Genomic DNA, 27,002 nt, shown 5'->3' on the forward strand with positions numbered 1-27,002 from the left:
ACGCTCACAAAATTTCATGAGAATCGGTCAAGTCGTTTCGGAGGAGTATGGGAACGAAAATTGTGACACGAGAATTTTATATATAAGATAATATCACAAGACCAGCGATATCTAGTCCCAAGCCGAGCTTAACTTGAAACTACACTCTGTGAGTTGCACAGGTTATTATAATTATTATTTAAATTTCTTCCATGATATGCTTTATCGTCTAGTGAAGCTGTAAAGGCCAGCTGCGGCCAACAGCATTAGAGTAGACCGAAATGAAAAAATACTTATTTCATTTATGTAAAATTAAGAAAATCATGGGACATATACAGAAAACATAATACCATAAGCGCTATCTAAGTCACCAATACCATCTAAGTTTTTTTTTTGTAATTATTCATGTAGGACATTTTAGCCGCTTATGAACGTAAAATTTTTATATTATAATTTTTTCCCTATGTAACCAACTGTGTCTCAGCTATGTCTCCAGGGTTATAATTATTATTTAAATTTCTTTTATAATATTGTACTTACCATGTATTTGGCGGACAACTCGAAGAATCCATATAATACCACGGAGTAATGTAATATTAAATATATGTTACACCAGGCAGGCAAATGGACATCGAACTTCTCACGAAATTGAACCTGAATAAAAATTAATGTTAAAAATTAATCTTACATTACATTTTTATTTATTATTAAAAATATATATTTCGACACTATGAAAAGGAAAGAATTAATTGTTACTTTGTATGCAATAAAAAGGTTCCAAAAAGGTCCAGTAGGGACTGATTTGAAATAATTTTTTACCATTAGAATCCTACAATATTCTTGTTAAACAAAGACGATGGAATATATTTCGATTTCTATATTGATTGTCACATGCCTAATCCTTGTTAATATAAATCTACTTAAAACAACATTTATTTAAAAGAGCAACAGCAAATAGTTGTAGGTTTATTTAGTTTAGTAGGTAGTGGTTCCTATGGAAACTTAAAACAATGTATAAAAATTGCGAAATATTTGAAGAAAGACAAAAGAGTAAAGAGATATACTACATTTTTACAAAAGATATTAATGTTGAAGGGTGTACATATGTGTGTGTGAAAATTTAAAATTTTAATATTTTTTTAGCTCGTCTGTAGCTGTGGAGGATCTGTAGTATGAATGAAACATATTTTTAGGGGGGGGGGGGGAAGGGATTGTTACATGTCAGATTGACCTCCACGCGGTTCCCCTGGAAACCATCGTTAAAAATTCCCGGTGAATTTATCATTATGCGCTAACTGACCTGACCTCATGCTCATCTTATCATCCTGCACTGATGCCCTGCCAGCGTAAACCGTTAGAGCAGGCGGGCGTACCATTCCATTATCATCAATTAAAAAATATAATTTTGTATTAAATCTAGTAACATAATATTAACATATATAATATCAATATGTAAGTCAACCTGATAATATTAGATAATGTATTTTTAGACAACTAGTAGGCAGCATCTCGTAAAGATCATTTCCCATGAGACTTATATAAGACCCTTTCTAAGTGAATATTTAAGTCGAGCAAGGAACTCGTGAGTAAAATTACAAGTTTTTGGAAACTGTAGTTAAAGCTACGGGTTATACTCGTATCACGTTATGTGTAACATAAATACAAACATGTTGCCCAAGTGTAATCAGCAATGAAAACTTTTGTACTTCACAATGTATTTATATATTTATTTTCCACTAGATATTTCTCGCGATTTTGTATGTTTATTTTTAGAAAACAATGATTGTGTTACATCGACATTCTTTTATAATATTTCTATACTACGATTGTTCTATCAAATAAACAGATACTCATACACTTTAGCTGTACATATTCAAAGATGTACATACTAATATTGGTAAATCGAAAGTGTGACTGTCCGTCTATTTGTTAGTGTTTGTTGGAATATTGCAAATTATAGTAAATAAAAAAAATATGAGTCGTTTTACACAATAAATATCTTTATTGGTGACGCTGGAATAATCATAATAATATCTCCAGACCACATAGCGCTATCTACATAGTCCTAAGCTAAACAGAGCTTGTATTCAGGATTCATAATGGATTATTACTTTGGTAGATATACATATTTTTTACATACATACATGGTATACATAAGTAACATCCAAACCAATACAAACCATCGTACTCCTGTTTGTATCGTGCGAGAATAGGAATCCGCGACTATCGGAGATAAAGCGCTGTGCTAAGCTGCTACACTGGCGGCCGTCGAAATGGAAGATGCATGAGAAGTATGTGTATAAAATTTTATAAAAAGAAACAAAACAATACCGCCCTTCTAAGTTCATCGTTCCATTTTCAAAATGAATAATTTTATTTTTAAAAAACGTATTAGCCTATTTAAGATTGTCAACAGCCAGCAAGTTGTAGCAAACGAATTCGGGGGTAATAGTCAGTATATAAATAAAAAGAAATACGACGCTAAAATAAATGGTACAGAATTGTCTCCTATTTCCGGAGATCCTAAAAGGGTCACACCAATGACGTCACAACTTACTCTTTGTAGCATTTTCACTAAAATAAATTGATATCGTTAATAAAAAGAGACCTTTTCATCACCGTTCGTAATATATTACTAGGAGATGGGATAGTCAAAGCAGATATTTAATCATATTATGCACAATCAAGAAAGTGTTTTCTTATCTATACATATATACTCTACACATATAAATAAAATTTTACTACATGCATATGAATATAAATACGGTACATACACCAAAATAGCATTTTTACAATTTTTGTCTGTCTTTCTGTTTGTTTGTTTCTTCCGGCTAATCTCTGAAATGACTGGACCTATTTTGACGGGATTTTTATTGGCAGATAGCTGATGTAATAAGGAGTAAATTAGGCTGCTTTTATTTTAGAAAAAAAAATATTAATTTTAGAAAAATAACGTCCAATATCACGCGGGTGCTAGCTAGTCTTTTTATATATTTGACGACTTCGGTGATCTAGTGGATTAGCACACCGCCTACTTCTGATGATCTCAGGTTCGATTTCTCACACGTTGCAATCATTTGTATATATATTATGTACTTCAGTCTAACCTATTTCAGCCCTATTTTCAGATGTATAGGGTGCTATTAAACAGTAAATATATTGCAAAAGAGGTATGACATATTAATCCTCTGAAATATATAGTATCACGGGTAGTGATAACGTGATGTTATTAGTGCTGTTCATATATAAAAGTAACGGCTACCACTTTCTATCAGGCAGGCCATATGCTTGTTTTTATTCCAATAATATAAAATAACTATATAAAAAAATGGATAGTTTCAGCGTTTATAAATATACTAGCACTCCTTTTCGGGTTCCCATGGACGCATTACAAATCTTAGAATTTCTCAGCGTGTTCTATAACACGCATATATCTAAATATATATAACTCAAAGGTGACTGACATAGTGATGTATCAACGCACAGCCCAAACCGCTGGACGGCTCGGGCTGAAATTTGGCATGCAGATAGATGTTATGACGTAGGCATCCACTAAGAATTTTGATTAATTCTACCCCAAGGGGATAAAATATGAATATAAAACTTTGTCAATTTTAAAGCGATCGGGCTGAGACTTTGCATGCATAAAACTACTATGACGTAGGCATCCCCTAAGAAAGTAAACCAAAGTAAAGCCTCAAAAACTATACGTAATTAATAATCCCATCAAAAACATAAATGTGAAATGATAGCCGAGTTTAATATTATGATATATACCTTGATTGTTGACTTCTACGACAAAAGAGATGAGATCTAAATGGGTGCCAAGTTCAATGGTCTGTCCTGAAATGTATTTATAACAATATAAAATATCATTTCTTCTTATAACTTAGGATAATATACTGTAGCCTAAGGTCTAACTTGGCTAGTTTTCATATACGAAATATACTGTAGCCTTCGCAAGTTCTAAACATTTTTTCCTTTATATTTACCTAATTACCTATCTGCATGCCAAATTTGAACTTCCTAGGTCATCTGGAAGTGGGTTATAATTTTGATCTATAGTTGATCAGTGATAAAAATGACGATTTTTGGACATTAATATCTAAATAATCGTTTGAGATATGTTTATGAAATTTGGAACACATATTTATCTCACAAGTCTCAATATATGAACCAAATTTGACAGGTTTGTGTGAAAGAGTTTTTGAGTTATGAGGGGGTCAAAAGTGGCTCCAAATGGTTCGTGTAAATATACACACGGTGCTGCTTGCCAGTTTACTTGAAACTCGGCTTTGACACGCTACCGCGTGTCTAGATAATACTTCTTAACGCGAGCGAAGCCGTGGGCAAAAGCTAGTTATACATATAAACCTTCCTCTCGAATCACTGTATCTATTGCTGAAAACTACTTTCAAATCCGTTGCGTAATTTAAAACATATGTATGTGCAAACAGACCAACGGCGGCGATTTTGTTTTATACTATGTGAATATAAGCTAAAGTATAAATATCACTTGACGCAGTCGAGTAAAATATACAATTAAAATGTGTAACTGCGTTGTTAATCAAGTGAATATTAAACTGAAATGGAGATTAAGAATTTTAGAACAAATTTTCCTTCTATTGAATCAATTCTCCAACGGGAACAAACAAACTGAGCTTTTCATTAGTCTAGAAGTCCATCTGAAGTGAATTGTAAATTCAAACCAATATTATACTAACAAATGGAAGCAAGTACCTACGTATCCAATCTTTGTAGACTGCTGATCTAATCACTGCGACTGATTAATTTTGTTACTTAACTAATTGTCTCTATATATAATAATAATTGTAGCTGAAAGCAATCTTTTTATAGTTTTTATAAGTTTTTTAAATCGTACATATATTTTTGAATTGCACATACATTTTGATGGTCTGTTTTATATACCGTTTGTTTTTCTAATGCCATATTATTTGTCTTTACATTTTTACTAGCAAGCGGATAATACATATTTTACGCACCTAGGAACGTGTCTCATTTTAAACCAGCCTAAAATTCAGTCCTTCCGTAACAATAATAATAATATAATACCCCTAGTTAATACGCATAGCGCCATCTAGTCCAAAGCTAAACAGATTTTTGCTTAGGGTCGGCTACGCGCACGTGTCGCCGCTGGTGTATTATACTTCCATAGGCTACGATAAGCGTTTACGATAGGCCGTATGCTTGTTTACCACTAAAGAAAGTTTGTATTATGGGTACTAGACAACTGATGAATATTCTTTAATACGTTTATTTTTGTAAACACATACATAATATACATAGAAAACACCTAGAATCGGTCTAAGTGTTTATGCATATATTAAAAAAAATGTATCAAAGACAATCATACTCGTGAACATAAATGTTTGTGACGTGCGAAGAATAGAAATTGTGACATTGATGATCATGATATGATTGTCTGCACCATATCATGATCTCCAATTAGTGATAGCGTGATGAGAGTTTTAGTCCTCATTGTTAACCAATACTAAAAGATTTTTACTGATCAAATCTTGATATTAGTACCGAAAAAATAATAATAATAATACAATTAAAAGATTTTTATGATCAAATCATAGATATTTGTTTTTCGTAAATTGATATTAGAAAACACACAGACGATACAAACAATATATTACGAAAAAATGAAATAAACACTAACTGTCACTCACCAATATTCACCAATTCTGAACAGATTTCAAGATATTTGTAATATTGATAGCTACTTACATCTATTTTATCCTCTTCATTTCCAAGTCGAGGCGACCCTGGTTGCCAACTGGGGCCCCAAAATAATGCTTTCAATTTGTTCCCAGTCGTCGTCATACTCTGGAACCGTTTGATCACGTATGCAGTGTAGAATGACTGAAACAAAAGAGCAATTTAATAATTTTAAACCATATATAATATTATTTAAAAATATCATGACTATTATTATGTGAATCTATAATTTATACCAATAATCATTTATTCAAATAAACTTACATTGAAGCACTTTTGAATAGTCATTACATTTTTTTAATCTACCGCTCATTCGGAAAGCTGTCTCATCACAAGAAGAAAGATCAAGAAACGTAAGTAGAAGTAAAAGTAAGAACTTAGGTAGAAGTTGCTCTTTTAAATAAATGTATTATTACTTTACATTTTTAAGTTTATGTGTGTGAATATAAACCACCAATTAGCACTAATTCAATTAAATACTCAACTAGAAAAAATATTGAATATATAACCATATTCAAATATTGAATATATATACTAAATGCATATGGAAGTAATACGGTACTTACACCCATAAATTTATTATAAATATTTTTGTCTGTCTGTCTGTTTATTCTTGCTAATATCTGAAACATTGATACGGATTTTGACGGGACTTTCATTCGCAGATAGCTATTATTATAAAAAAAAGGCAACGTTTTTTTTAAGTAAAAGTCTATTTTAATAAAAAAAAATCCGCACTGATATAGGTCGCGTTAAAATTATAATAAGAATAGTAATAGAATACAACATTGTCGCAACACAAGCCTGAAAATGATATGACAGGGGTAGTACTTCAAACAAAGAGAGAGTCAAGCCTTTGATGTATACAAAACTTTATTTGGTTGTCGTATCAAAGTGAATGTAGTTACTTGGTGTTTCATTGTATCGAATTGAATAGAATTTCCGGTTGTCTGACGTTTCTTCGTTTAACTTTGTCCTCTACGGTAACGCCGTGTGATTATTTCTATTTAATAAAAAAAACTAAGCCAAGTGAAACGTTTTTACAGGCGAGATTATTGAAAGTCAAAGATAAGATTTTATATTTGATTTTATTACCAGAAAAGACAATAGTATGTTATCTATGTAACAGGAGACACCCAACAATCCGTGATATTTATCTACCATCATAAAAAAAACTAATTATATGTAGGTAGTTTAAATCAGACAACAAGGTGGAAAAATTAAATTATATGTTGCAGTATGCTTAGGCACAAAAAAAAACAAAAAAAACATCCTCTGAGCTTTTAGTTGAGGAAAAGGTTTTTATTACCCACATATACGTTACGTAGTTTTTCAGACTTACATTTTAAAACGTTTGTAAGTCTATTAACAAAAAAGCTTTCACCTAACTGATAATAACAGAGGTCTTAAGGATGATAATGGAATGGTGCACCCGCCTGCACTAACGGTTTACGCTGACGGGGCACCAGTGGAGGATCATAAGATGAACATGAGGTCAGATCAGTTAGCACATCGTGACAAATTCTACAGCAATTTTTCACGATGGTTTTCTGGGCTCACCGCATGAAGATCAATCTGACATGGTACTTTGCTATCAATGAAATCAATTAAATAAGATGCTGTATCTCCTGTAATTTCACTGTCAAATCTCAACCGAAACACAGCTTACAAGCCACTACACGGCGCCTGAAAAAGGCAAGGCCAATGTAAGGAAGAGGCGCTCATTCTTAGGTTTTGTATTAGTCTATTTCACTGAATTTATTACAAAGAAAATTTAGTCTGTTATCTGTTCATATTATTAATTTATAACAGTACAAGAAATAATATATAGTACAAGAAAGAAAGAAATGAAAAATGATACAATTATTCGTATAACCTACAATTAAATACACGACCAACAGACAGTATTGTGGGCAGATTTTGCGAACAAACTCTTGTTTTATTTTGTATAATTATAATTTTATTACTTCGCTTTGTTCTCGTAATTAACGTAACTACTTAATGATTAAATATATTATTTAAGAGATATAAAGATTAAAATATAAGCCTTTGCTGTAAGATTAAGTTGAATTGGGTTAATTAAAAATTAATTACTTATGAGAGTTATAATCTCGTTGTAGTTAATAGAATGAAACATGTTGACTGCAAAATGTTTTATCTATGGTCAACCGACTGTTGTGTGGTAGAAAACTCAGTTGGTTAACAAAAAATAAAATACTGTTATAATTTGGAGACATAGTATTGATTCACACATTGACCCCATCGTATAGATGCCAGAAAGCGTTATTAACTAATGAGGATAACCGTTAATAACCACATTTTATCAGTAGCTAACCGTAATTTTGCTTAAATAACGGATATTTATTTAGTTATGCCTTTATCCATGTAATTAGATAGAAATGACATAAAGTCGTAGCGGTGCCTTCCGTCAGACGTCAGACGTCCGACTTTCAGCCGGCCTACAAATATTTTCAAAGATTTGGAGTGCCATCTGCACTCGCCCTCCATCGTTCGGGGAAGCTGTGAGGGCCAGCTGCTAGCATTAGAATAGTTCGGAAAAAAAACACCCTTTACTCGATATAGTTTACACAGCAAGCTGCTAGGCAGCTGAAACAGGTAGGACAGAGACCGACGGCCTTATATAGTATTCGTGGTATGTCATATAATAAAGTATATCCAGTGTTATTTAACTCAATACTATATTATTAGCGATATAATTGCTAATACTACGGCACGCATGCGAATTGAACATTATGACTACCAGGGTTTTAGGAATTCTAAGAGCTCTTATAAGAGCTATTGGATTCATCCGCTAATGTACTATGTATCTTTGTGATATATCAAATATGGTTTCCTGAATTTGAGTAGCTTTACAAAGTAAAAGATAATTACACAAGCGAAATTAATGGATGCCCACATTGTCGACTGAGTGTGCTCGTGTGAAGAGGCGCTCAGATAATGTATTGTGTTACACAGAAATTGACGCGTATTTCAGGGTTTGTTTGAGTATGCGTGATTCGTATAGAGCTACTACATTATATTACACATATAATATAATTTAGTATATTATATATATATGTATAATATATACTATATTCTGCAAAGTCATAGTACATTATTTTGTTCTATCATTAATAGTTTTCACAGCGCACGCGGTGTAACGTATTTTTTACATCTTGGGGTTACATTATTGGAATTTTAGTAAGGATTGCTATTTTGTTGGAAATATAATATAGCCTATGTCACCAGGAATAGAGGAGCTTTCTAATGGTGAAAGAATTTTTCAAATCAGTCGAAGTTCGAAGCCTATTCAATACAAACAAACAAACAAGGTCGTGTAATTTCGAAGCCTATTCAATACAAACAAACTTTTCCCCTTTATAATATCAGTTTAGATTAGATTAGATATACAGGATTAGTCTTTAAGGGCAAAGCAATCCGAAACCTAAATAAAATAGATCTATTTTATTTGGGTTTGAAGGAGACTGTAAAAAGGTGGACATCCCACCAATTTTAGTCACCAAGCAGCTTGCTTTTAAGCTCAATCAAAAGAAAATAAATACCTCTAACGAATCAGAATGACTTTTCATTAACTTTACTTTTATTGTTTGTGAATAAGACGTGTTTATATAAGTACTTGTATAACGTTGGTTAATGGCACGGAGAGGTGGATTTACCTTTTATGGCATTAAGAAATAAATCTTCCAAGATGTAAGGTAATCTGACAATTTTGAGCGACAAAGTCAGCTGAGGTGAGAATGAAATGAAAAGCTAACCCGTCCTTTTAAGATTTCAAGTGACTTGCGGCAATCTTTTATAAAAACATACAGTCTTAAATGAAGACCAAAAAATATAACTACCACGGGAAGAAGGACTATTGAAAAACAATTATAAAAATAAGTTAATATTTAGCGAAATATTCAAATATACAAAGAGAAGTATAATTAATTGTATAATAATTTCTTTGTATAAATATAATTCTCATTTCATATATATAGTTTTTTGTAAATATAACCTTAGTATATATGTAATTTTTATGTTGATTTATATAGAGTATGTTTATATAACATTATATTATAGCAAGTAAAACGCCGTCCTCTCCATGCTATTTTCAGCTGAAAATATTTGATGAAAGTTATAGTATTCATAAATTACACAATAAGCTGTATGCAGTGTATAGGTTCAGCACACCACTTTACTTCTGATGGTCGTGGGTTAGCTACCTTGCTCAGTACAAACATTTGTACTTATGTGTATAAACAATTATACACATAAGTACAAATATTGCTCTGGGTATACTATGTATATTATCTATGTATTTAAGTGTTTCTATCAATTGCCTAGTAGCTATAACACAAGCTCTGGTTAGCTTGGGCGGATGGCGGTGTGTGAATTGACCATGATTATTAAATATATATATATATATATAAACATTTTATAGGTACAACCAATATACCTTCTATTTTAGTAGACACAAAGATTACAAAGTAAGAAGCCTACTTTATAGGCTGTACTTTAGTTTGAAGGATGATATATGGCAGTAAAATTAAACGGTACAGAGGAATGATAGCTTAAGCATCTGGAATGACAATGTATGAATGGTAGAACAAAGTCACCGTCGCTATCTGTCCCCCCCCCCCCCCCCCCCTGTTTTTTTAAATAGATGTATGCTATAAATCTTTACAACTTACTTTTTATAAGTGTACAGTGTAAATATGTATACACATTATATAAAAAAAAGATGTTCTATTGAGTTTCTTGCCAGTTCTTCTGAATAGAATGTGTATACTAAACTGGACGGTAGGGAAAAAATTTAATACAAAAAAATTGACGATCATAAGCGTCTAAAATGTCTTAAATAAATAAATTATCTTTGATTTAATTTAAAAAGAATATTCAGGTATTAAGGCCATTTATCATGACGTGAACTGTCTGCTACTCTATCATTCGACTTACAAGAAAAAATATTTTATTAATATAACTCACCTGTAAATGAAGAGGGTTGAAAGACGGCTGGTTGTAGATAAGACCGTAGACAATTTCAATTTTATCAGTCTCTGGGCGGAAGGTGCCGAACATCCGGTCCCAAATGATAAGAACGCCGCCGTAATTCACGTCAAGGCAGTACTTGTTGCTTCCTGGAGGGAAATAAAAAAAAATAATACAAATATACTTGACTAAAGATCCCCTCTGGCTTCGTATGGAAGAAAAATAAACTTAAAATATACTTGACTAAGAATTTACCCCGGCTTCGTATGGAAGAAATTATGATGGAGATCAATATGTTGAAAATAAAATATAGCCGTTTTCTGGTAAGATATCTTTCTACAGGCAAGTTTCTTGCTCATTTTTATTAACTGAATCTGCATCCGAAATAATGACTATAACGTATACCTGAAATCAGTGCTGCAGTGACACGCTGCGGCACCATCTTAGTGGAGACCCTTTCAGCTCATAACGCGATATTAGCTTTTAAGATTTTTGATACTTTTACTCTATATTATGGTATGCTGAATATATATTACTATTATTACTCTCATTGTTGTCTCATTTGCTGTTTTACGCTTAAGCTTTATAGCGTTATATTATTATAGCAATTATAGTCATTACTCATTATATATTATACTATAACCAGGTATAATAACTATTCAAAAGTGCTTAAAATTGCATGTATTCTTCTGGAGGTGAAAGAAACTTTGTTACATGGATAGGCGGGCGTAAGAAAATTGGTCAAACAGCTTGCTCAAAAGCTTATATATCTGCTGTTGTAATATAGTACTTATTAGCTTTTAATTATATATATGAATTCATAGGAATAGAATAAAGTGGATTATGAATGTAAATTTAGAAACAAATAACAAATCAACTTATTTATATCTACAAATTTTAATAGTGTTCATAAAGCTTACTAAAATTTATTTATTTATTTACAAAAACTTAATGCACAAATACAAAAAAAAGGTGCATATGGTGGACTTAACACCATAAGGCATTTTCTCCCATCGACCATAGAGCAAACAGAGATTAGTGAGCGGTGCATTAGTAAAAAATCTACTGTACATATTATTATGAAAATATTATCAAAGAAATTTATCAATCCTGCAATTGAATTGATTACAATCAAATTTATAGTGTCATACTGCTAAGATAAAGTATCAACTAAAACTGATAATACGTTTGCATATTATAGCACAAATATAGAAGACATAAATAGACAGAAATAAATAATTGTTTGCTATACGCAATTATAACTATATATAGGATAAATAAATAGCGGAAGGCTATATACGTATATATATTACGTAAATAATAAAAAAGAAGAAATCTCCGTATAATCCGAAATACACGACTAGTCGGAATTATAATTGGGTATAACGATCTTACATTTTACTATAAATAGGATCAAAAGAAACATATTATATTTATCTAAATATGACTTAATATTATTGATATGGAAGTATATTCTTTATTTTATTACCTAAGTGCGGAGAAATAAAAGGAGGGTTATGATTTTGATCGGTATGTTCATCTGTCCCCTTACAACTTCTATACTATGTAAGTTTTATAAAGTATAAAACAAAAGCACCGACGCTATGTGTTCGCTTATATCTTTTAAATTACGCAACGGATTTTATTGCAGTTTTCAGAAATAGATAGAGTGATTCAAGAAGGTTTGTATGTCACTTTATTCATGGTCTATTTATGGTCAATCTATTCCCCCAAATTTGAATTTAATGAATCTGTATTATTTTAAACATGTGCTACATTTATTTGAAAAAAAATACGAGCTGAGTTTCTTGATATGACATATTATAAGAGTCTGTAATAGTGTGTCCTATATGAATAAAGATATTTTGAATTTTGAATTTGAATAATGATAAATTCAAAGAATTATACTAGCAACTGATATGAAGCCGGGACAGGTTGCTATGTTATACTTTGACAAATTTGGTATCGTTGGAAATATTTTGATTTTCCCCTGGTTATATCTTATTGAAATAGCTAGTAGATGTCATAAAGTAAAAATGAAATTGCTTACCATGATGCACTCTGTGATGACTGGGTGTGTTAAGTATATACTCTAGAGGACCAAGGCTCTTGATGGTTTCGGTGTGTATCCAGAACATGTACAGATAGCTGAATTGGTGGTGCATCACAAACTGTGCAGGCGGGATCGCCAGCGCCAAGGGTAGGTAGAATATCTAAAAAATAAAATTGAAACAAATTACCATAGACTACTCTCATAGCGTCATCTAGTAGTAAAGTGAGTATGGTTAGCATGAAGATTAGAGAACTGTTAGACATTCTTAAGTATACTTTTATGTTAATACATATATTATACTGCAAGTAAAATTACGATTTTAATTAATTTTGTTTACGGCACATGAAACAATCAGTTCTCAAAGATAATTTTTGTTTAGTGAGATAGATATACCTAAGTACACTTTTTATTAATACATATTTGATACTGTAAATAAAATTGCCTTTTTAATTAATTTTGTTTGCGGCACAGAAACAATCAGTTCTCAAAGAGAATTTCTGCTCATTTTTGCAACATTTTTCATAAATGCTATGCTCCTACTGCCTCCTGGACGTTGTAAGATGTTATGTAGCCTAGAGCCTTCCTGATAAAATGGAATATTCAGTAGATTAATTCGATTTAGTAGTTCGTGAGATTATAACGGTGAATCAACCAAATAAACTCTTCAGCGGCATAATATTAGTATATATATGTGTATACTCGTGAATTATTTTACTTTCTTACATTCGTTAATTTGTTATATTCATAGGAATCGAACCCGCTAATCAGAGTCAGAATACTAAACCGCTATACCACTATCAGCATCAAATTTTAGTAAAACTAATTATGTTATCTGTGGCAAAACTGAAATACATAATGGTGAAGTTTTGTTTCATTTTTTTTTATAAATAGGAGGTCTTAGGTAGGTTAGTTAGGTACTTAGAAATAGGTTTTCTTCAACTGGTGAAGAATGGAAGATAACGCTCTGAGATGTATGTATGAATATACTACGTATATGAAAGTAAGTGAGATTCTTTTAGCATAACCTCTAGCAAAATAAAATCAAAGAATATTATTATACGTACTCTACCTTTTTATATCTATTTACGCCTATGCAACTATTTAGGCTGTAAAAGAAAATAGGTTTCAAAAGATAGAGGACGTAATAGTAAAGAATTTAACAATATTGTAATACTAACTGACTGACTCTTCCAACCTTGTATCTACCCTCATACAATAAGAATTATAGTCACATCAATTGACAGGCAATATTACCCTTTCATACCCTACAATAAAGTGTTAAACAAAAAACAATAAAATAATGTTGACATATTTATAAATTGAGTTCGAAAGTCCCAGAGCTATTGTCCCAAGCGGGTTCAGTAATTGAATTTAATACTTGATTGACGTGCCTAGGAATACATTATAGAGCTTCGCACTGAATAGGAAAATATCAATACATTAAGACTAATAGTGGTGAACTACTATGTATAAAAAAATGCTTTTATATACATATTTATACAGATTTATAACTTCCAGAAGCCTTTAAAGAAATAAAGTCATTGCGACAATTTAAAACTACTATACTGAAATGCATTTTAAATAAATGTTTCCACTTAATCAATGACGATGTTTCTATACAGACGGCCTCAGAGGTCTAGTGGTTAAGCACACCGCTTTACTTCCAATGGTCGCGGGTTCGATTCTTCGCATGGTGCAAATATTTGTATCAGAAACGATACAAACAATCATGAGTATGATTGTTTGTATATTAAAATAGTTATATCAATAAATTTATAGTAACGTTTTATATTAACTATCTAATAATAAATGTAGCTATGGAAATTTATTTTCCCAAGATTTTTTACGTAAATTACTCAGACCGGTTTATTTTAGTTTCATACCTCTCCGGTAGGAAACTAAATTAAATCTATTGTTAACTAGCTGACCTACGCAACTTCTTCTGCATTACACTTACTTGTCATTTATTATTATATTCCTACCAATTTACATAATCTTTTTAAATTATAGCCTATTATACTGATGTATGAGCTATATTATTGTAAAGTTTCTTCAAAATCCATTCAGTGGTTTTTGTGTAAAACAGTAACAAATATCCATTCATCCAGCTACACTCACAAACATTCGCGTTTATAATATTAGTAAGATTTTTATTAATTTCTACAGAAATCGCATAACATGTATAGGAAAATGTATTTAAGTTAGCTCCTTTTTTGGAAGCCGGTAAATTAGGGATACTTACAAAGCCACCCCATCCCTGCAGCACAGACTGTCTAATCCCGATCCCCATGTTGAAGTCTTCAGAGGTATGATGGACCTGATGCTGAGCCCATAATATATGCACTTCTGTAAATAAAAATATACTATCCTTAATACAATTTTAAAGCACAACCTTTAAAGGGATGAATACGGGGTTGAAAGTATATGCACTTCTGTAATTAAAAATATACTATACTCTACAACCTTTGAAGGGACGAATAAGGGGCTGAAAATATATGCACTTCTGTAATTAAAAATATACTATATTTAATACATTCAACCCTGAAATGGATGGGGATGAATTCCGGGTTGAAAGTTTTTACGAAAAGTAAAATTAATCTGATAATTATTTATTTACGTAATAATGGATTTTAACGGAATGGTGCTCCCGCTTTTAATGATGTTTTTCGCTGGCGGCCTATCGATAGAAAGTGATAGTATTAGTCAGGTTAGATAGACCCTGATGGGGATCGAACGGAGGTCAAACTCTGTGTAGATTGTACAAATCAGTACTAGTACAAATTACTAATAAAAAATAATCTTCCTAGACTATACTACAGATAATATAATATTACAGGAGGAAAAAGAATTGCTAATAAAGTGACTGTTGACCTGGAAACCATCATGATAAATTCCTGGTGAATTTGTCAGGATCGGCTCACCGACCAAACCTCCTGTTCATCTTATCACCACCACCACATACTGACAGGGCACCGTTCCCCGTTAGTATAAACTGTTAGTGCAGGCGAGTATACCATTCCATTATCATACATTAAAAAAATATAATCTAATATATAAAATTCTCGAGTCACAGGTTTCGTGTTTATACTCCTCCGAAACGGCTTTACCGATTTTGATGAAATTTTATATGTGTATTCAGTAGGTCTAAGAATAGGTTTATAACTAATTTAACTTTAACTTTTATACCACTAAGTGTTAAGGATGGCTCACCCCAAAATTATTTTTCTACAATTTTTTTTTAAATTTTATTTTTTTATTATATGGCATAAAAAATACATACAGTCTTATATTTTCACCCTTCTACCACCAACGCCTATTTTTTTAATAATAATATTAAGTTATATGGCAAAACAGCGTTTGCCGGATCAGCTAATATTGATATACGATTCTAGCATTCTTAAGTATACATGCACATATATGGATCAAAAATACACTACCCTCTTTTATACCGCAGTCGGGTAAATAAGTAAATATAAAAGAACAGGAAACAATAACTTTACTCATTACTATATATACTAAAGTAGGAAGTTTGCGTCTCCAGTGGAACCTTGACAGTCCGGAACAAATATCATTATGGGAAACGATGTGATTAAAATAATATTGATCGTTTGTTTACTTCATTCTATTTTAATATGAATATCTACTTAGTCGTAAAAGATGATTATGACGATGGATTACCGGTTCAGAACACCCTCTGTCTTCCGATGAGCGCGGGTTCGATTTCTCGGAAGGTAGAAACATTTATATTCATGAGTTTGTATTGGTCTGTGTATTTATATATTATGTATATATTTATAATAAATAATATGTATTTCATTATTTATATTTAGTACTATTTTGTTTAGTACCCATAACAGAAATAGCTTGGGACTTTATTATATATAGATTAGCTTAGCTTCGCGGATGTACATGTATTATACATACACTTCCTCTTGAATCACTGTATCTATTGCTAAAAACTGTATTAAAATCTGTTGAATAGTTTGTAAGATCTAAGTAAATAGACACCTCTTAACGACCTCGGTGGTTTAGTGGTTTAGCACACCGCTTTACGTCCAATGGTCGCGGGTTCGATTCCTAGCACGGCACAAACACTTGTATTCATGAGTAAGATTGTTTGTATCCGTCGGGGTGTTTTCTATGTATAATATGTATGTATTTACGAAAAAAATATATATCTATGTATTTGTATCAGTTGTCTAGTACCCATAACACAAGCTTTAGCTAGCTTAACTTGGGTCCAGATGGCGCTGTGTGAATTGTGTTGAGATTAATATTATTATTACTATTATTAGACAACGGAAGTGACTGCATTTTATATTATGTAAATATGCTGTGTGTGTGTCACTTTTATAGATTCATTTTGTAAGTTGCGTTAAATTATCAAAACACCATTCTGTTGCTCACTAATGTAAATGTTACAGACAGACATACTTTTGCAATTATATTATTACGTATTAACATATACAGAAAAAGTACAATCAAACAGAGAACCTCCTTCATTTTAAAGTTGGTTAGAAATATAAATCCTACTTAAAATGTATTTAGGTAGAGTCCTTACAAACTGTAGGTATCAGGAAATGTAGACAGGAAAAAAAATGGTGGAATACCCATTAGAACAGAGAAATGGGTTTCGCGCGAGCGAAGCCGCAGTGTAATAAATCTTCCAGTATTATATATAATAATAGAAAAATATAACAAGTTACGTGTCCATACTGTCCGTACTTATAGTGTGAGAGAACAGAAATTTTACCTAACTGGCGAAACGATAGAGGCAATGTTTTCTGTGGTATAGCTTTATACTTTTGTTGATTTTTGGTGAAATATAACCTTTGTTTATCATTAGATTTGTCTTAATAGAACGTTAAATATTCAACTTTCAATATTATAATTATTATCAATTTGTTAATTTTAATAATGTAAATATAACTCTTTGATATCGTTCCGTTGCTTTTAATCCATATTAAAAAAGTAAAATTTGGCGCCAAAATGCTGACCACAAATAAAAAAGAAATTATGTTGTATAGAGACTTAATAGAATAAGAGAGAAATATATATTTAATATAGTGTTATATTATTTAAATGTAAAAATAGTTTTCTTTTGTTTTGAATTTGACGACTGAAAATAATTCTGTAATAAATGAAAAAGAAATAAAAATATTTTATTACTATTGTGATATAGTACATACTTTTAAATGGAGATACTCTATTAAAAACATAGAATAAATATAAACTATTAAATATTTCCAAAAAAAGTTCAAAAAGGTAATAGTTTAGAAGTTCATTATTCTATGAGAATAACTTTGATTTATTATTGGCTCAATTACAAATTTTGTATTTAAATTATACAGCAGGCAAGCAAAGATCGCTTCCTATACAGTCTTATATTTTGGTAAATGTTGACTTACCGTGGCAAGCTCTATGCATCCAATAGTAGCAAAAGTCGACTCCTAAAGCAGCCGCATACCACGTGACTGTATGATTCCAAGGCAATTCCACGAGTCTAAAGTTAGAATAAATCCATGTATATAGATAGGATTCTGCGCCTCGCCATATTAATCTGCAAAAAAATATACTATTAAACTCCTTGAGTAGATTATTCCTTCCTCCATTTATTATGAATAAACAAGTAACACATATAAATATTGTATATTTTAATAACAAAATTTAAAGAGCATGATGGACGATCGTGGAAAGTGGCAAGAGCTCCACCGACAAGAGCGTGGCTCTTAAAGTATAAATGAATAAATGAATGAACGAAAATTATTGTACCTGCCACATTCTTGAAATATTCCATGAGATATACTGGTAATTCCATCATTAAGTCGAATACCATTCTTTCCTTCTAACCTTAATACTATGTGTTCTAGAATCATGAAGATTAAAAAATATGGCCATGACTGCAACAAAAGAGAAATAATACACTTAAAATATATATTGTGTATATACATACTTCTATAGATGAAGGCCATATAATAAAAATGTAAACATTAAGAATAAAGGTAAAATAATTTAAATTTAGAACAATGGATTATCATTGTTCTAAATTCAAATTATTTTACCTCGCCATTTTAATCTGCTACTATCTTTTCTTTCAATTCCGTAAATATAAAAATGTAAATATACAAACGACCCATCATTCCAATTTCAAATTACTTTTCCCGCCTTTTAACTATACTACCATTTTGTTCTTAAATTCAATTTCATAACCTAATTCTCGTTAAATTAAGTTGATCTACTTCTTTATAGAAACAGTTCAGTAGACATCGAGGTAATTTAAAGACTCATAATACGATAAAAGAATTCACTACGAAAATTTATGAGAAATTTCCAAGAAGAAATTTACCTACTTCGACTTATTTATCTGTGTTCAAATATTAAACAAAAGTGTAATGAAAGTTCACGAATAAAGGCGTTTAATTGTAGGTATAAGAAGATTGGTAGCAATAAATGTCCTGGCAATTTATCTAGTTTCCTAATCTATTGTAATACTGCTAAGGTAGTATGTAGTAGTGACATAAGGGACATATTAGCCCAGTTTGCGGTTTGTCGAACACGTCACACGAAGGTCGACCCTAATCAGAACCGAGATTAGAGTTGCCCGCCATTTATGTCTTATTGTAACAGGTGAATATTTCATGTATGTTTTGTAAATTCTAAAATTAGCCGAAAATATTTAACAATTTATACAAACAATCTTATTAATATTTTTTGTATAAATTGTTGCGAAAGTTTGTGAGTATGGATGTTTGTTACTCTTTCTCGCAAAAACTACTGAACAGATTTTGATGAAACTTTACAGTAATATAACTTACACATATAATAGCATATAGGCTATAATTTCACACGTGTGAAACCGCGGGTATAGCTAGTATATAATAATCCAGGGAAAATCAAGCAATGTAACAAGACAGCAAACTTACTATCAATTCGTGCAATATTTTTTAAGTGTTTCTAGGTAGATATAGGTACCTACCTAGGAACGTATAAATATTAATTTAAGAATCTTGGATTTAAAATTAGAAATACCTGGACAATTTAGTTTAAAACCAGGACTCAGTAATATAGTTGTTATAAATATATTATTATGTAATATCAATATGGATGTAAATTAATAAAATTCTAGTAATGGAAATATTCGAGAATTTTATATATAATAATGATAATGATGACATTGTAAAAATGGTGCGCGAATTTTGAAAATACATTATCTTATCAGGGTGTTTTAAAACCCCAGGACGCGGCTTAAAAACTATCCAGGGCACCCCAGGACACTAGAAAAATTAGGACATGTCCTGGACAAAACAGGACGGTTGGCAACTCTATGCCTCTTATTCTCCTACATTTACTGCCTAATCTCACCCTGCAGCTAAAACACAGCACACAAAACAAACTATGGCGGCCGACATAGATATCCATGCAGACGACTTTTAAAATGTACTTTTAGTCAATTGATTGATTAAAAGAAATTTCTATTGGAACGGCGATATGATACGCGTGGACAAATACGCGGGAGATAGTTAGTCATCCATTGATCGAAACCAACGAGTGTCGCAAGTGCGTTACGAAACCACCACCGCCTCAGTCCGTAATGCGATATTTACATACACATTCACATAGTGGTACGCCAAACGTAACTTGACACGTTGCGTTTACATTAGCGCGTACTATGTTCGGTCCATTTCGTTAATTTGGTCGGCATTAGGTTTCGATCCGGTCATTAACCTTAGCCAACTTGAAAACAAATCTATAACTCCTAATGTCTTTATGTTAATTGTTTTCCTTGACTTACCCAACTGTATATGTATTAATTATTATAATTATAATAAAAATAGCTGTAATATAAGAAATGGACGTCCTGATCGACCCACTTGGCAAATAATCACTATAATAAAGTAGTCTTTCAAATTACCCTATGCAACCAATTGATATAACTTTTAAAAAAAAGTGTTTACTCAGTAACTTACAAAAACGATTTTCTTCTAAGTGACTCAAGCAATCTGGCTGGTGTTAGAATTTTTAAATATAGAATCATTATGGAATATCCAGAACATTCTATAAGAAGGTATTTACAGATATTACCACAGAGACATGCAGTGTTAGATATTTTACGCGGGAAACTGCTGATAGTAGCTGTAGAATAATATCACATTAATTCTGGTCTACTTTAATCCTCCAGGACACAAATTGTTTTCTTTCTCTACACAATTTTGGTTACCAAAATTTCTCATAGTTTAAATTCTGATTGAAATTTTGTATACAAATATATATTTTTTATTTTGAATTTAATGCAAAGAAAACCATAAGTGATTGAAATCTACTGAAACAATCAACTGACATTAAGGCAGTCTGTTGAACTGCCAGTTTATATAAAATATTTTGAAGAACTTTAATAATTTATATGATCCTGAAATAAACCTTATTTATTTTGGTATCGTGTTTTATTTTCACATTTATTTTACAAACATACCTATTCAACACATTTCAAACCAGAGATTATATTTAACAATTTATCAATCACAGACAATAATGTAAGTATTTAATTGCCATGGCAATAATAGAAACTTAAAGATGTATCGTCGACTAACTTAAATTTGTATTAGCGCCAGCCGTGATCGACTTGATTACGTTTAATTTACTTTGCTATTTTGTAATTCAGAAAAAATGTGAATTATCACAGCTGAGAACAGAAGCCGTGACCTCATTACCAACTAGTGTCTCAGTACTCTGCCTGAGGTCATTAAATATTGGCCAATAATGACCTTGAACCTATACAACTTTTCAGTTAATAAGTAATGAAAGGCACTATTAATAATTTTAGAAAGAACGATGTTGTAATATGTGTTATTGATAAGGTCATGTTATATTATTTTTGCAAAACTTGTCGCATAGATGTATGTAATGTAATTCGGATTCGCAGCTGAAATAAGTGAGACAGATACTTGCGCTTAGACAAAATTGTTTACCGTTTTGGTGACAAGCAATTTTTACAATAAATTATATTACGTACAATGTATGTATTTTGTACAATGACATCTAGTAAGCAGTAAACAACCTAAATTAAAGAATTAAATATAATAAACAATAAAATATATTTCTTAATTATTTTAGTCTACGTCGCTACATAGTTATATAATCTTGTGCAAGAAAATCTCGAAATGTTAAAGATAACAGAAACAAAATCCATTACGTGATTAAAAAAATTAGAGGAACAGACGAAATCAAAGACTTTGGTTTACACTGTTTTGATACTTCGGATATCTATAGAGAGATTAAACTTGATAATCTCATACGGCATTAAGCATTAGTGGCTTGTTTTCTATGAACTAGGGTTTTTTTAATAACAATAAAAATAACCCAGGGCAATTTAGTCACATGCTAAGCAAAGCTTGTATTATGGATACTAAACAACCAATAGATATATTTAAATACATTTTTTTGTAAATGCATACATAATATGCATAGAAAAAATCCAGACAATACAAAGAATCATACTTATGAATGCAATTGTTTGTACCGTGTGAGGAATCGAACTTACAACCTCGAAGGTAAGGCGGTATGTTAAATCGCTCGACCACTGAGGTCGTTAAAGATTTAGGTATAAGTAGAAAGCGTCATAGAGTAGTTGTGGCGTAAATCTATTTTATGCGAGTTATAATTAAATTAAGTTTTGAAATGTAATGCAAAACAATTTGTATACCGTAATTATGGAGATTTTAAGCCGCTAACTTTAATTACTTACAAAGGGAATGCGGGTGTGTTTAAATAAGACAATAGCTTTGTTTCAGTGATGGATTGCAGGAGTAAGGTTGCAGGAGTAGGATTTTTTGTTTATATTGTTAGTCGGGTCTTAAAATGTTTATGGTAAACAAAGGTATTAACCTCTCTCGATATTTCACTAACTATGGTAATATTTCAGGAGAAATAATATAATTCTTAAAGGTTTCCAAACCGTGTCAGTTCTAAAATATCAGTAGTGCCAGGTGATTCCACAATATGATTTTGCGGGGCAAAGAGTTTCTGGAATAAGGTACGGTGGAAAATCACCATTCTTTCAAATGATCCGTAGAATAATGTAATAAAATTAATTAAATACTAGTTTTTAACCGTGATTTTGTTCGTGGATTGGAATTGGAATATTTCGTTTCGTTTCGTTATAAAAAGTGGCCTATACTACTCAAATATATATACAGGTGCCAAATTTATGATAATTGGTAGAGTCATGGAGGCGCCAAAGCGTAACAAACAAATAAACCCACTATAATATTTTAATATTATTTACGGTTTTTTATGATTTCATTGCTGGAATTGACATATTGTTATGAAGTAGATAAATAAGCGAGTACTTGTACTCATGAGTCTTCTTTTGTAAATAATTGATAATTGATCAGGATCAGTAAACAGGGTTGAGTGTAATTATTGTAAGTAGTAATCTTTTTTTTTTATTGAATATAGTTCATGGTACTTGTTGATAATGTAGTTTTCTATAGATAAAAGAATTCATGGAATCTTTTTATATATGAAAGTATTTTTTATTTTATTCAACAATAACGAAGAACATCTTAGTTTTTTGTATCTACTGTAAGGTGTTATAATTTTACATAGCGATCTATTAATTATACTTGGATTTTTTTTTATGACTACCAAATATATACTTTTATAAGTAAAAAACCAATCAACTAACTAATGATCAATACGAAAGTATCCTAATAATAATAAAAAAGAAAAAATTGTCTATGTCACAGTTATCTAGTTATACATCACTAGTGTTTTGTTAGGCGGCGTTGTTCGAAATATTCAGCTCTATCCATTTAAATATATAGCAATATAAGTTCCAAATTTTAATTTAATAGATGAAAATTTAGCGTTATTCTAAATCCTAAATGACAATTTCCAGGACAAGGGTTTACCCATAATTTTAAAGCGACACCTGACTCAATGAATAAAGGAATTAATAATAAAACCATTTGTTCCATTAATATTTCGTTACATTATATTGTTTTGAGTTTAATTGAAAATACCATAGTAGGTACAGCTTTACGCGGGCGAAAGTTACAATTAATTTTATAAAGTTCAAGCCTCAACAACAAGCTTATGATTGAATAGGTTTCAAAGCTGATATGAATATAATTTGATATTTATGAATCTTGCCAGAAATAATTGTTGTGATAATTAGTGTTGAAATTTATAACTTAATTTTGAATCTAGTTGGCTTTTCTTATTTCTTAACAGTGGGGTTACCAATTTATATGGGGACTAGCCCCATTACTAATAATCTCCTTGCCTTCCTGAAATATTATAAACGTGGAAGTTTGTGAGTGTGAATGGATGGTTAATTATTTATTATAATAACGACCTCGGTGGTCTAGCGGTTTAGCACACCGCTTTACGTCCTATGGTCGCGGGTTCGATTCCTCGCACGGCACAAACATTTGTATTCATATTATGATTGTTTGTGTCAGACTGGGTGTTTTCTATCTATAATAATATGTATGTATTTACGAAAGAAAATATCTATGTATATGTATCAGTTATCTAGTACCCACAAACTTTGGCTAGCTTAACTTAGATCTAGATGCCGCTGTGTGAATTGTCCTGATATTATTATTATTATTATGCTTTCAGGCAAAAACTATAGAATGAATTTTAGTGAAACTTTACAATAATAGATCTTATACATCAGTAATACATAGGCTATAAATTTCATGCGGGTATAAGCGCGGGTATAGCTAGTATTTAATAAACATTTTTATTGTTATTATATAATATGTGTTATATAGTAACTAACCAATATAGTCATATGTATTTTAGTATACATAATTCCAAACTAACTGAAGCAGATAGCACAGTATTAAAACATAATTTTATACTTTCTTTTAAATAGATAAGTATATAATACTAGTTGACCCTCGCAATTCCTCTACATCACAATTACTTGACATTTATCATTATATTTCGCCCAATTTACATAATATCTTTTTAATTATAGCCTGTGTTATTCTGATGTATAATCTGATGTACATTACTGCAAAGTTTCATCAAAATTGGTTTAGTCATGTTTGCGTGAAAGAGTAATAAACATTCATCCATCCACTCACAAACTTTCGCATTGTAATATTAAGATAAGATACATTAAAAACAACAAGAACCACCCCTAAGGGGATAAATTAACGCAAGCAAAGTCGGGGGCAAAAGCTAGTACTAATATTAATGCACCGGTGTGCACTTCTAGCGCTTGTGGTAAAATTCCTTTAAATCGACTTATTTACTCGGTAGATACATATAATAATGCAAGCCCAGACAAACTTGTAAAGTTATTAATAGGTATGTTATTCTAATGTGACATAGCCTACATCTTATATTTTGTCTTGGTTTTTGAATAAATTTTTATTCTTAAAAAAATATAAATTAAATGTAATGAATTACATATCTAAGTGAACTACTCTGACTACATACACATATATGTATTTTTGTGCACATAATAATATACAGGACGACTCACACAGCGCCGTCTAGTTCCGAGTTGTCTTACGAGTACTAGACAATACTCGAGCTGCATCCCATCAGGTCATCGTATAACACTGTCATACTCATCATATATTTGAAATATATCATCATTCTGTCACGGTGTCATGTTTATGACACTAATTATTTATAAGGTTCCTATAATTATAGGAACTTGGACGACTAAGGTATCATAGATATGACACCTTATGCCTTCAGAATAGCACTGAAATTATAGGTATATATAATTTCAGTGGTATTTCGAAATACACCTTACAAATCAGTCTGCTTTAGGTTTGAATACCATTTCTATCTTGGTAAACATAGAACATCTATAGAAATACAGCAAGAAAATACATACTTGTCTAAAAAAATTTGGTACATCTTCTTTCCTTTCGAACATGGTATCTTGTGGTGAATGTAAGTAGAATATCCTGCCGACTGCCTTCATATGCTCGCTCAGTATATCCGTAAAGCCATTGCTGATTGTAGCGTTAGCGTATGAGAAGTCTACCGCCATATTGCGTTTTAGCGCCTACCTGGAGAAGATATATTAGTACATAAATTTCCTGCATCAGATTTTAGCTGTATACAAAAAGATCAACAAAATTCCCAACCTTAACCATAACAAAACTTCCATGAAGTAACTGAGTAACTTTTTATAAATACTTTTGATGACAGAAGAATCATCCACATGAATTTAAAATTGATATCGCGTAACACACATTCAAGAGTATAATTGTAGATAGGATATGCTGGGCGAAATCAATTCAAAATATCTTTATTCATGTAGGTCTATTACATATTCTTATGATATCAAATCTACCCTTATATAAAACATGAATTTTCCACATTGTATCTATGTATATCGTAGTCGGCTAGAGTACATACATACTGTCATGGTGATAATATTATTAACCAGTCGACAAATATATTAAATATTTAAAATATAAACCTCGCCAATCGCTGTATATTTCTCATTTCCGAGTAACCTTAGTAAAAAGTATTTAAAAGAAATCTTGCATAGAAATCCAAACATTGTCTAAAAATTTCAAGTCTTGTCATCGAGTACTTTTCTAATTTTACAGATCAAACCATACGGATATTGATTTTTATGTATATATTATTATATATATATATGTAACCTTTTAGCAGTGAATATATTTTTAAACTACTTTATAATGAAGATAGTGACTGACATCGCACGGATACATTACAAAATCTTTGAATTTCTCGGCTTGTCCTATATTATAATACCCATGTATTATACATATAAATCTTCCTCGTGAATCATTCTATCTATTACTAAAAACTGCTTTAATATCCGTTGCGTAGTTTAAAAGATCTAAGCGAAAAGACAGCGGAAGCGACTACATTTTATACTATGTAAAGATAGAAAAAGTTTTGTAGGAAAAAAAACGAGACAAATTATTATTCGCTGTCGAAAACTCATTAGAAATTCAAAGTGAAATTGCTGAGAAAAGTTGCGAGTTGTAGGATCGTTTCTTTTTTTTGTTTATTATCGTGAAACAAGATTTTGTTTAATACTTTGATGACCTCGTTGGTATTGTTGTATTGGTATGGTTTAGTAAATTTATGTCTCAAAAAGTAAACTAGAAGGCTTGAAATGGAGGTAGGTGAGAGGGGAGAGACTGACGTAGTCACGGTTAATAGCTAGCTATCTTAATCTAAATAATATTATGAACGCGAAACTTTGTGAGTATGGATGTTT

General features: G+C 31.2%; 1 protein-coding gene across 2 annotated transcripts in view; it reads right to left on the reverse strand.

Annotated features, from left to right (window-relative positions):
- LOC131850474 (alkylglycerol monooxygenase-like) overlaps nt 1-27,002 on the reverse strand; it is a 35,559-nt gene that overhangs the window by 3,465 nt on the left and 5,092 nt on the right. Inside the window, exons 2-9 of one of the 2 annotated variants that reach the window (XM_059200700.1) lie at nt 25,632-25,809; nt 18,539-18,666; nt 18,175-18,326; nt 15,009-15,112; nt 12,764-12,926; nt 10,711-10,862; nt 5,734-5,868; nt 520-633 (exon numbers count right to left, since the gene is read on the reverse strand). In XM_059200700.1, coding sequence (XP_059056683.1) covers nt 520-633; nt 5,734-5,868; nt 10,711-10,862; nt 12,764-12,926; nt 15,009-15,112; nt 18,175-18,326; nt 18,539-18,666; nt 25,632-25,790 — 1,107 coding nt within the window. In that variant the 5' untranslated portion in view covers nt 25,791-25,809. Of the gene's footprint in view, nt 1-519; nt 634-5,733; nt 5,869-10,710; nt 10,863-12,763; nt 12,927-15,008; nt 15,113-18,174; nt 18,327-18,538; nt 18,667-25,631; nt 25,810-27,002 lie in introns of those variants that run through there. The other variant, XM_059200701.1, reaches the window with a different exon arrangement.

The sequence above is a fragment of the Achroia grisella genome, unplaced genomic scaffold (assembly GCF_030625045.1).
Source record: "Achroia grisella isolate CSIRO2021 unplaced genomic scaffold, CSIRO_AGI_Agris_v1 utg770, whole genome shotgun sequence".
Taxonomy (NCBI): domain Eukaryota; kingdom Metazoa; phylum Arthropoda; class Insecta; order Lepidoptera; family Pyralidae; genus Achroia; species Achroia grisella.